Source organism: Ananas comosus, linkage group 18 (assembly GCF_001540865.1).
Source record: "Ananas comosus cultivar F153 linkage group 18, ASM154086v1, whole genome shotgun sequence".
Lineage (NCBI taxonomy): Eukaryota > Viridiplantae > Streptophyta > Magnoliopsida > Poales > Bromeliaceae > Ananas > Ananas comosus.
Window position 1 is genome coordinate 4,531,705 of NC_033638.1, and position 12,218 is coordinate 4,543,922.

At 34.4% G+C, this 12,218-nt stretch overlaps 1 protein-coding gene across 2 annotated transcripts; it reads left to right on the forward strand.

Moving 5' to 3' along the window:
• On the forward strand, nt 111-6,931 carry LOC109724309 (ferredoxin-3, chloroplastic). Of its 2 annotated transcripts, XM_020253089.1 has the most exons (6): nt 118-508; nt 599-662; nt 2,269-2,357; nt 6,198-6,266; nt 6,395-6,439; nt 6,635-6,931. In XM_020253089.1, exons 1-6 carry the CDS (start codon nt 152-154, stop codon nt 6,677-6,679), a joined length of 669 nt encoding a protein of 222 aa, XP_020108678.1. In that variant the 5' UTR covers nt 118-151; the 3' UTR covers nt 6,680-6,931. The 2 variants fall into 2 exon arrangements, with proteins under 2 accessions (XP_020108679.1, XP_020108678.1); XM_020253090.1 differs by lacking the exons at nt 6,395-6,439; nt 6,635-6,931 and having other exon boundaries at nt 111-508; nt 6,179-6,261.

The following is a 12,218-nucleotide window of genomic DNA, read 5'->3' on the forward strand; positions in this document are numbered from 1 at the left end:
TAAAATAAAATTTTTTTTAGGGGGCTAGATGCCAAAAAAAAGCCCAACAAAAAATGAAACAAAAAAAATTGGGTACAAAGTTCACCAATGGTTGTATTAATCTGAAATTTTTTTTTTCCTTTAATAGAGTCTAAAAGCTTTTCGTCAGGTTATGCTCAACCGAGTTCCCAGCCTCTACTATGTGATGCAAACCTCAATCGTGATGATGGAACCCCAACTCCTCCTCAGCACCCGCAGCTTTTCCTTCCTCTCCTCCTCCGCCTCCGCCTCCGCCTCCTCCTCCGTAGTAGTAAATCGACGATGCTTTTTCCGAAAATCCGCCGCCACACCTTCACCTTGCGGGAGTACGATGAAGAAGCGGGCGACGGGGAAAGCGAGCGCCTCCTTGTCGTCGGAGACGAGCGCATCCTCGCAGCAGACGTCGGCAGCGACAGCGGTGGTCCCCACTCACCGGGTCACCGTCCACGACCGCCAGCGTGGCGTCGTCCACCAATTCCTCGTTCCCGAGGTACTGAAAAAACAAGGAAAAAACAAAAAAAAGAGCTAATCCAAAATCTTCTTGTTTTCTCAAGTAACATTATCACCCGATTGTTTCCAGGACCAGTACATACTCCACACTGCCGAGTCGCAGAACATTTCCCTCCCCTTCGCCTGCCGCCATGGTATTTCCATTTTCCCCAACTTCTTCCCTACGGTTCCTCCCTCCGTACACTGGGCATAAGAAATATTGGGGTTAACTGCTTTTGCCTAACTTGTCGCTTTGGTCACTCACTGTTCAATTTTGCAATTTAATCTCTAATATTTGCTAGTTATTAGTTCAGTTGCATCCCTTCTGGCGGAAATTGCTAAAATCAACACCAAATGTTTGCCGCTTCACCACCAAATCTTGCCACATGGCAATTTCCATATGGTTCATTGGAAATTTTTGACCGAATGACTTGATTAAAATAAAAAATGAAACGAAAAAAAATTGGGTAAAAAGTTGGGCACCAATGGTTGTATTAATCTGAATTTTTTTTTTTTTCCCTTTAATAGAGTCTAAAAGCTTTTTGTCAGGTTATGCTCAATTGAGTTCCCAGCCTCTACTATGTGATGCAAACCTCAATCATCCTGAATCCATGAAATTCGACTACAGGATCCCCCACAAGCAATTGGGCATATATACACAAACACCGGTTACTACACTCTTATGAGTATGATCAACTTCATACGCATAAGTTGTTTTCGATAATAGAGTTTTCGAATCGACGATCTATGCTGTTAGACATAATTTAGAGTATTTGAAACTTCTAGAAATCAAAGTTCATAATATTTTGACATCATGTTCCTTATGATCAAAAGATTTCAAAATCGACGATTTTTGATGGCCAATATAGGATGTTCTCTAGTTTAACGGTGTAAAAGAATCAGAATCAGTTGAATTTTTGATAGAAAATTCTATTTACTATCTAATAGAGATATATAACTCTGATTATAAATTGAAGAATCCCATCCTTTAGTTTTAGAGGGTTGTTCAATTTTGACCGTTCATTTTATGCCCGCTTGATGGATTTTATTATGATCTCGAAAAATTGCGAAATTCATTTTCTAGAAGTTTAAATGCTCTAGATTATATTTAATGGTGTGGATCGTTGGTTTGGAAGCTCCATCATTGAAAACAACTTATGAACACAAAGAGTTCTATACTCATAACAGTATAGTAGCTCTACTCTCTCTCTCTCTCTATATATATATGTCTGTGGCTTGACCATCGTATCTTCTCCGACAAAGAAAGATAATAGATAGAAAGAAACAAAAATTTTATATAAAGTGTTCAAATCCCAAAGCAGTGATGAGCAGGGGATTCGATGATCTGACTGTGAGGATTGGCCCTGTAAAATTTTTGTTCGGTATCAAGACTACCTTTTTTGATTCTTCACAAACTTAGAAAAGCTGAAGGATGAATTGAGCAACTATTGTGTAGTCTAGTATTAGGCTTAGGCACTTGCATTGAGAGCACTGTCAAAAATTAATAGGGCTTTCGACGAGATGACTTGACATGTATGGGCTTAGTCGTAACAATTGAAATGTTGGAGGCAAAAGTGAAATCTTGCAGAAAGGTGAGGAATCTGCGATGCAATTTAAACTTTAAACATAATAGAAAGGAACCATTACTGTGAAAGCACATTAATAGATAGGATAAAATTTCTATGTGTGTCATGACTTGCTTCTATGAAGATTTGCTAGTTAAATGGGAAGGTTGAAATGGAAGTTGATATTCCTTATTAGGTTGCTGTACGAGCTGTGCTGTTCGAATAAAATCTGGACAGATCAGGCAACCTGAGGCCCTTGGAATATCTGCAGAGCTAAAATCTCAGGTAACTGTCAAATTGTGGCTAATTATGAAGGACTCTGCACTTAAATACTCACTTCTTTGCCTTAACACACTAGCAAGCTCCACTTCTATGTAGTTGCTTTTGCTTTTAGTAATATTTCTTTTCAGGAGCAGGCTTTGTTCTTTCCTTCTCCTGTACGATTCTTGTATATGCTGTTAGCACATCAGTAACATCACTTCTTTTATTATATCTTAACATTTAGGATCCTTCACAGCATTTAGTTTAGTGTAACTTTCTCCTTAAAATAAGGTTTCTTGGCATTTCCGATATACAATTTAAGGCAGCTTTGGGATTTCTTCATATGAACTGATTTTTTGGGGTTTCTATTGAGTAGGGCATTAATGCGGAACTCTAGTAAACAAAGTCAATATGTGGAACTTAGTGTGGCAATCGAGTAATATATATGTACAGTTATGGATGAAAATTTGGAAATGTGGTATGAAACTACTTGTTGGGAGTAGAATTATAATACTGGAAACTCATGTTAATTTGTTGCATGGGCAGGGATACTTCATATGGATACGCATTATGGGCATGTTTGTTTGGGTGGAAGTGGGGTGGAAGTGGAGAGAAGGGAAGTCGTTTTCGTCATAAACGATCACTTCCTTTGTTTGGTTCACCGTAAATAAGTTACTGTCGAAACTTGAGTTTACCTGAAACGGCGTAATTAATTTCGGCCCATCGTGGGCCGAAGTCAATTACGGTGAAGAGAGGTGAAAAAAATAATAAAATAATATACTAGGTAAAGATAGTTATATTTAAATATATTTAATTATGACCCTAATTACTCTTTTATTTAGTTGACATATTTAAAATATGATAAAAATTGATTAGTTAAGTTTTAATATTTTTTTATTTAATTTGTACAATTAAAATATGATAAAAATTAATTAATTAAGTATTTTTATTTTTTTTTACTTTATAATTTTATTGTTGTATTACTATAATTTATGTATAAAAAAATAATATAGTTGTTTTAAATTAAATTTTAATTTTATATAATTATATTATTTATATTTATTAAATTATTTATTATTTATACATAAATCATAGTTTTACAATATATACTTCCCACAAAACAAACAGTAGAACTAATGAAACTTCACTTCCATAACTACGAAACAAATAACGGGGAAGAAATAATTTTCACTGAACTCCACTTCAACCCAATGTCCACTTCAACCGAAAGTCCAGTTTCGGTGAAACAAACATGTCCTATGTGGATACACAAATACGACAAATACTCAATAACAATGATGTGATATGCTGAGGATATAACAATTCATGTACATACACACATAGAAATATGTTTTTATAGAGCAGGGCTACTATGCTATTAGGAGCACAGCAGCCCTTGTGCTCCTAACTTTCTAACCACCCATCAAGTTTGATGGGTGGTTAGAATGAGAGGGGGGAAGAGATATTGGAGAGAAATTGGGTGTCTCAATTTCTCTTCTCCTTCAATTTCTCTTCCCCCTTTTATTCTAACCACCCATCAAACTTGATGGGTGGTTAAAAAGTTAGGAGCATAAGGGCTGCTGTGCTCCTAATAGCACAGTAGCCCTATCCTGCTTTTATATATATATTATATATATATATATATTATATATATATATATATATATTATGAGAAGGAGAATAAAGGAAAGAGAGAGAGAGAGAGAGTCCGGCTACAATACTATCAATGGCACCAAACACTTGGTGCTACCAAGTTAGTTTTCCGCCGTTAGATCTAGCCCTTTGATTATTTCTACCTCTTAGATCATACTATTCAACAAACCACCCACTCAACCCTTGGGGACCACTATCATCCTAACCGCACTTCCCTTCATCCAAGGGCCGAAAACATAATAGCACCAATGGCTTGGTGCTATTAATAGTATTCTAGTCTAGCTCTCTCTCTCTCTCTCTCTCTCTCTCTCTATATATATATATATATATAAATCAAGAGTTCTATGGTGATCGAGATAGAGATAATCATGTGTGCACATGCAATCATAAAGAATTGAGTGTTGTTTGTTCACTACCAAAAAATAACTTGGCATCTGTAAGTACTCTACAATGCGGAATATCTTTATACGATTTCATGATATATCAATTTTGTCGTGCCTTCTCATAGGAGCATCCAAGAAGTATTTAAGATTATATGATCTGTTTTTGCAATTTAACCTTATTTTTAAAGTTCAGATACATCAAACAAGTATTCAGCATGTTTGTGTGAAGTATTTGATGAGTGTTGTACTTGATATGGTATTCAATGCCGAAATACATAGGCTTTATTTGGCCATTGGAACAAGTTATCCGATGATAACTTGGCCGGTACAGGGTGGAAGTATTAGCTGAGTGTCATATTTGATATGGTACTCGATGTGGAAATGCGGAGGGCCTGTTTGGATATCGGAATAAAGTTATCCAGTGATAATTTATATGCTATGAGGATTTTCTTTCATGATTTCATGTGCTTTTAGTTCTTTCCAAAGGCTGCGACACCTTGTTTTGTCAGGATAATGTATTCCACCTGTGAAGTGATTTTGTTAGGAAGATCCATCCAATCTCCCTTTTAATATTCTGAAATAGTAATGTGTCAAACGTATATAACTACTAAAAGGGGAATCTTACAGATATGTTCGATGAAAAAGGAAGCAATTCAATTAAATCTTGTTCAAAAGGAGGTTACTTTGAGGCAGTAACAACCGGTAATACCTGTAGGATCTTTCATATCATAGTTGGGCAGGGAAGGATCTTGCATCCTAAAAGTAAAACAATGAGAGAATTCAATAAACATTTCAGGAAGGACGAAGAATTAGGTGACGAAATGCAGAAACAAAAATTATGACCCTTATTTTTATAAATTGCCTAATGATAGTTCAGCGCTAGCTGTGCTGATTAAGTCAGGTTACTCTAGAATAAGGAGAGAACTCCTTTTCCATCTGATCATTCAAATTGCTCTCTCTCTCTCTCCCCCTCTCCCTCTCTCTCTCTAGGCATCCTCATAATAGTAATTATTTTTACTTATTATTCCAGTGATCCTGCTGTTGTCACAAATAGTATGATCTTTGAACATTGTGGGATGAATATAAATGGTTGTATAAAAGCTAGATTTGCTGATGCTGTTGTTTTATGGATATTACAAGTGTGAGATCACTATTTGGAACATTTTGTCATGATTTAAGATAGAATTTAAGTTAGTCGAATAAGGTATTTGTGACAGTTGACGTGGTCTCTTTAGTTATCACAGTATTCCTCACCTTTTCTATTGGTAGAGTATTTGAACTGATCAACTGGACGAAAGCAATTTATTTTGAAATTATAATGCACCCAGTTGTACTTTCCTTAAGTTTCTTGCAACTACATGGCTAAATCATTTTTGATTTTTACATAAAATTTTATTTTCGTCACTTGTAAAACTCCTGCTACCTTTGAATGTGAGTTTTAATTTCATCTAGCGCGGATTGATGTAGCATATAGTTCGACTTGGTCAGCTGAAAGCTAAATAGTTGGCAATAATTTATACTAAGCAAGTTGGATTTAGAAGAAAAGATTGCTTACTTATGGTGATTCATGAAGTTGTGCCTGAGGATCCCAAATGTCTTTTGTGACTTTGGGTATCACCTTTTTTTTCCTCTACCATTTCATGGCTATCCACCAATCAACTAATTGATTCTTAGGCTTGGAATTTGCAGTATTCCTCCTTTGCTTTGCGCTACTTTATTGATATTCTGTTTTTTCTTGTAGAAAATCTTATTTTCGGTCTCTGATACATCTAGGAAAAGGCACCCTAGCAAGTTAGAACTGTGCAATTAGTGTTATTGTTTCTTTGCAGGGTTATGCATTGTTATGCGTTGGCTTTCCATCATCTGATATTGAAGTTGAAACTCAAGATGAGGATGAGGTACTGTACTGAAGAGGATCACTTTTTAAACATAAAAATGCATTAAGGATGTGAATCTTTTATGAATTATATTCTCTAATTGTTCTGCTAGGCTACAGCACTGATGACTAGGCTCTTTTTTCTCGTAGGTTTATTGGCTCCAGTTTGGAAGATATTTTGCACGAGGACCTATTGTAAGTTTCTGAACTTTTTATGTGGCATGAGTTTTCACAACAATCCATAGATTTCCTTTATACTGCTGATATCAGTTTATCAAATCACTCCCAGAATGTGAAATCATAGCAAATTTTTCTGGGCATAGCAAGTTTCATGTGCATGCACAAGAGAAACGTAGTAACAAATTCACCTCATAATTGCTAAATCTGCAGGAACGGGATGACTATGCACTGGAGCTGGCGATGGGTGACGAATGATATGTTTATCCCTACAATACAAAACCGCATTTAAACTGTAGTTGAAGCAGATCAGTGCTTTATGGTACCCGTTTCTTTCGTTACTTCTTAGTTTGCATGTTTATTGTTGTATCGAGTTTTGTAATGTCTTATGCATAGGTAACTTGAACAAAACGTTGAGGCTTATTGTTGTATCGAGTTTTGTAATATCTTATGCATAGGTAACTTAAACAAAACTTCGAGGCCGCAATTTGCATGTGCAGTTTATATTCACTATTTACAAGAAAATGCGCTCGTAGAGATGGTTTTTAGTTATCGTAAACCATTCGCACCTCCTCTGTAATATAAAGGTTGTTTGGGCTACCGTCGAGATACTTAGTGACAGTTTGCCGCAACAAGTTTATTTATTCAATTTATTTAATATTTCTTTATTCGTCTGGTAATAATAATATAAAGGCAGTTTAAACGCTCTATTATTATTAAATAGGGGCGGTCTCTTCGTGAAAAATGCAATAAAAATTTCATTAAATAATTATTTTAGGCTACATTTGTCAGCAAAAAATTATAAGTCCATTAAAAATCAAATTATCTTAAATATTAATACAAATCAAATGTTATATTTCTCAACAAATAGCAAAATAATTATAATAGTAATAATTCAACATTTAATCCAAAACATTTAGTAGCAATATAAGAAGCAATACGCTAAATTAAAAACAAGTAACACTAGTCTTCGACATCATGAAAATATTCATAATTCAATATAACATGTAATTCAAAATATCTAATCTAATTATATATTTAACATAGATACTAACAACACACTAAATTTAAAAAAAAGTAAAAATAAAATAGTTTAAACAGGTCTATGTTGTCCTTCAGTTGTAGGCATGTTACCTTTTGATCACATCGTAAATGAAATTAAAAAATTATAAAATTTGATTTCTAAATAGTTTCAATAGCATAGATTATGCCTAATGGAGCCGATCGTCGAATCGGATATCGTATCATCGAAAACAACTTATAAGTACGGAGGCTTCCGTGCTTTCAAAAACATAGGAGACGTACTCTCTCTCTCTCTCTCTATATAATTATATAGAGAGAGAGAGTTAGGCTCCTACGCTTTGAAAGTACGTACGGAGGTCTCTATACTTTACGTTATTTTCAATGATGAGACATCCAGTTTGATGATCAGTTCTGTTAGACAAGATTTATACTATTAGAACTATTTAGAAATTAATTTTCATAATTTTTGACTTTATTTACCTAGTGAACGAGTAATCTCAAAATGAACGCCTGAAAATAAAAATCTCACAAAAAATAGTGATAAAAGACTCAAATTTCAAATCGGAAGTATTGATCTTACTTTTGATGTTAAGTATAATTCTTCTATTGATGGACAAGAGAACAATATCGAAAATATATGAAATTTGATTTCTAGATGCTTCGAGTGGTATAGATCATATTCAACGGTGTCGATCGTTGATTTAGAGGCTCTATCATCGAAAACAAATGAGTGGCAATGGAGCCCGTTTGCTACCGATAGTATTTCAACTCTGTGTGTGTGTGTGTGTGTGTGTGTGTGTGTGTATAGAATTGAGCTCCTATGCTTTTAAAAGTACAAAGTCATTAGTGCTTGTAAGTTTTCGGCCCTTGGATTAAAGAATGTGCGGTTAGGATGATGTGGCCCCCCTAGGGTTGAGTGGGTGGTTGGTTGAATAGAATAATCTAACGGGTAAAAATGATCAAAGGTAGAGATCTAACGGTAAAAAATTTACAAGCACCAAGTGCTTGGTACTTTTACAAGCACCATAGCCGGACTCTATATATATAAGATCTAGATTCTAGATCTCAAATATAAAAATTGTATCATCACTTTTTGAAGGATATTCATTTCCAGCCATTCATTTTTCTGTTCACTTGATGGACAAGAGAACAATATCGAAAATGTGTGAAACTTGATTTCCAAATAGTTTATATAGTTTAGATCATGTTTAACAGTGCCGATCATCAATTTGGAAGCTCTATTATCGAAAACAAATCACTAGTAAACGGAGCCATTTACTACCGATAGTATTCTAGCAAAACTCATATATATATAGAGTTGAGCTAGAATACTCTCGATAGTAAACGGGGCATTTTACTATCAAGTTGTTTTCGATGATAGAGCTTCCAAATTGACGATCGGCTCCGTTGAACATGATCTATACCACTTAAAGTGTTTAGAAATCAAATTTCAAATCTTTTCGACATCATTTGCATAATGATCAAAGGGTTTCAAAATTTGTGATTTTAATGGTGGATAAGAGACGTTTTCTCGTTTAACGGTGTAAAGATATCCAAATCAATTGAATTTTTGTTAGAAAATTCTTTAAACTATTTAAAACAAGATCTATACTCTTGATCTTGATTACAAGACTGACCTATCCATCATATTTTAACGAATATTTCATTTCATACCATTGCATTTTCTGTTCACTAGATGGATACAAAGAACAACTATCGAAAGTCTGCGTCGCCAAATTTGATTTCTAGGTAGTTTTATGTTTAGATCGATATTTAACGGGTCCGATCGTCAAATCATTTTGGAAGCTCTATCACATCCGAACAACAATCGACTAGTTAACAATTCCGTTTACTATCGACGAGTATTCAGCTCAACTATATCTATTATATATATATATATATATATATATATATATATATATATATATATATATATATATGAGGCAGGCTACGTTTACTTCGGTAGCACGGAGCGCTCCGGCTACCCCAAGTTGTTTTCGATAATGCCGGCTTCGAATCGACGATTCGTACCTGTTAGAGTGATGCTACACTATTGAAAGTAAGAATAAATTCATAATTTTCAATATCATTTACCGTATCAACAAGTAGTTTAAATTGAACGGCTGAAATAAAAATCTCATAAAAATGATGATAAAATATTTAAATTTTCAAGATCAGATAATACTGATTTTACTCTAAAATAGTGGAAAAGATTTCTATAAAATTCATCGCATTGGATTTGTTTTACCGTTAAACTCACAAACACATCCACGATCGGGCACTTAATAATTTATCAATGTTTGAGATCTTTTGATCACTAGTCAAATTATCGTCCGAAAAGTTTGAAAATTTAGTCTTCAAATACTTTCAATAGTGTAAGATCAAGGTCTAACGATGCGATCGTCCGATTTGGAAGCCGCTGAATCGAAAACAACTGTCGCACGGAAGCGCTCCGTCTACTGCGATAGTAAGTAGCCAGGACTCAACCGCATTATTATAACTATATATATATATATAATTATATTATATATCTATAGATAATATATATATATATATATTATATGATATATATAATCTATATATATAGTAAGGTCTCTTGTGCCTGTCCGTGCCCTAACGTTGTCGATGATAGACGTGCTGAATCGACCAATCGCTGCGTTAGACTTGATCTCAACTCATTTGAACTATCGTATAAATAATTTTTGTGATTTTTTGGTAATCATTTTCTAGTGATGCGACAAGGGTTCAAAATTCAAAATTTAATGTTGATGTTTACCGTATTGCAAGTTTAACGTGTAGAAGTATCAAATCAGATGAAATTTTGATAGAACATTCTTTATACTATTTAAGGCATAGATATATATGACCTTTCGATCGAAAATAAATTGTGATCGAAGTTGCTCAAATCAACGTTGACATAAAATCTTACAAAATATGATGATGTGACATTTAAATTTTTAGATCAAGTTTATTGATACTGTTTTATAATGGTATAAAAGATTACATATATAATATATGAATAATATGGATGATTTACAAGCTGTTAAACTTGGCAAACCGGCTTTCATCATGGCCATTAAAATTATGATTTTTGAGCCCCCTTTGATGACCTAGGCAAGATGGAAATGAAACATCCATTATTTTCTTAGGTAAAACACTAAATCCAATACTCTAGACTACTCTAACGAGCGATCGTTGATTCGACCAGTCTCGAACATTCGAAAAAAACTTGAAGCATAGATGGCTCCGTGCTTCCAGGAAGTAACCCAGCCCATCTGTCTCTCCTCTCTCTCACAAGCTCAGAATCAATAATACTCAAAATCTCCCTCTCTCTCTCTATATGATATACTATATATATATATATATATAGAGACGCTAGGCCGGTGATTTATCGTAGCGACGGAGGCCTCCGTGCTACCAAGTTGTTTTCAGATATGAGTCGCTTCAAAATCACACGATCGGACTTTGAATATAAGATATTCATACCATTGAGACATTTGAAACTATATTTTTATAACCTTTTTCGAATGTCAATTTACCTATGCAAACGAGTAGTCTAAAAATGAACGCTGAAAAAAAATCTCGTTTAAAAAATAATGATAGAATACTTGAATTTAAGGTCAGAAAGTACTCGATCTTCTCCAAATAGTAAAAGAATTTTCTGTACAAATTCTTCATATGATTTGACTTTGTTTTACCGTTAAATTTACAAATGCATCACATCTCCATTACAAATTGTAATTTGAAGACCGTTTGATCACAGCCCAAATATTCGAAAATTATGAAATTTAGTTTTCCAAATTTTTAATAGGTGTAGATTCCAAGTTAATGGAGCCGATGTCGGATTTGAAGTGTATCATTGAAGCAACTTGTGTAGCCACGAGGCTCCGCTGGCTACCGATAGTAATACTAGCCTAGCTCTCTCTCATCACCGTCATTCTCTGCTCTTCTCATCCTCTCATACCTAAAATAACTCTAAAAATCCCAGGCGATCATCCTAAGCTGCTCTCTGTATCAGAGTCCCTACATCTCGAACACTCCTCTCCCGTCGCACTCGTCTTCCACCCGTCCTTTACTCTCCACTCTCGCCCCCTCCGTCTCTCTCTCTATATATCCAATATACATATATACTAGAGGTCCGGGCTATGGTCGCTTGTAAACACGGCACACATTTGGTACTTGTAAGTAGTTTTTTACCGTTAGATCTCGTCTTTAATCATTTTCAACCGTTGATTACTATTCAAGCCAACTATCCTGCAACCTAGGGCCCACTGCATCATAACGACATATCTACCTTAATCAGGGCCGCAAATTTCATCAAGTACAAATGACTTGCTACTTTTAAAAGTATAAAGCGGAGCTCAATTTCTTATATCTATATGTATATATAATATATATATATATAATATACTTAATATAATAATATATATATATATATATATATATATATATAGGAAAGTCTTAATGCTATTCCGAAAGTACGTAGATCTCTGTGCTTTATATTGTTTTCGATGATAGGAATTGATTCGATGATGCGGTTCCGTTAGACTATGATTTATGTCCTGATTGGAACTATTGTAGAAACGAAATTTCACTCATTTTATACTTTATCTTGCTAGTAATAAATAAGCCTGCAATAATAAAGGCAAATGCACAAGTAAGCCTCAAAAGAATAGGCTGAAATAAAATCTTACAAAAAATAGAGTGAAAAAGAACTTAAATTTAACACAGATAGCCATTAAAACTACGCTATTTGATGTTAATAGAATTCTAT

What these genes read in the sequence shown, in the direction of transcription:
- LOC109724309 (XM_020253089.1), top strand. Translation starts at nt 152, where the DNA reads ATGCTCAACCGAGTTCCCAGCCTCTACTATGTGATGCAAACCTCAATC. An exon ending in CTGCAGAGCTAAAATCTCAG is followed by an intron (nt 2,358 to 6,197) that starts GTAACTGTCAAA and finishes GTTTCTTTGCAG; the next exon opens with GGTTATGCATTGTTATGCGT. An exon ending in AAACTCAAGATGAGGATGAG is followed by an intron (nt 6,267 to 6,394) that starts GTACTGTACTGA and finishes TTTTTCTCGTAG; the next exon opens with GTTTATTGGCTCCAGTTTGG.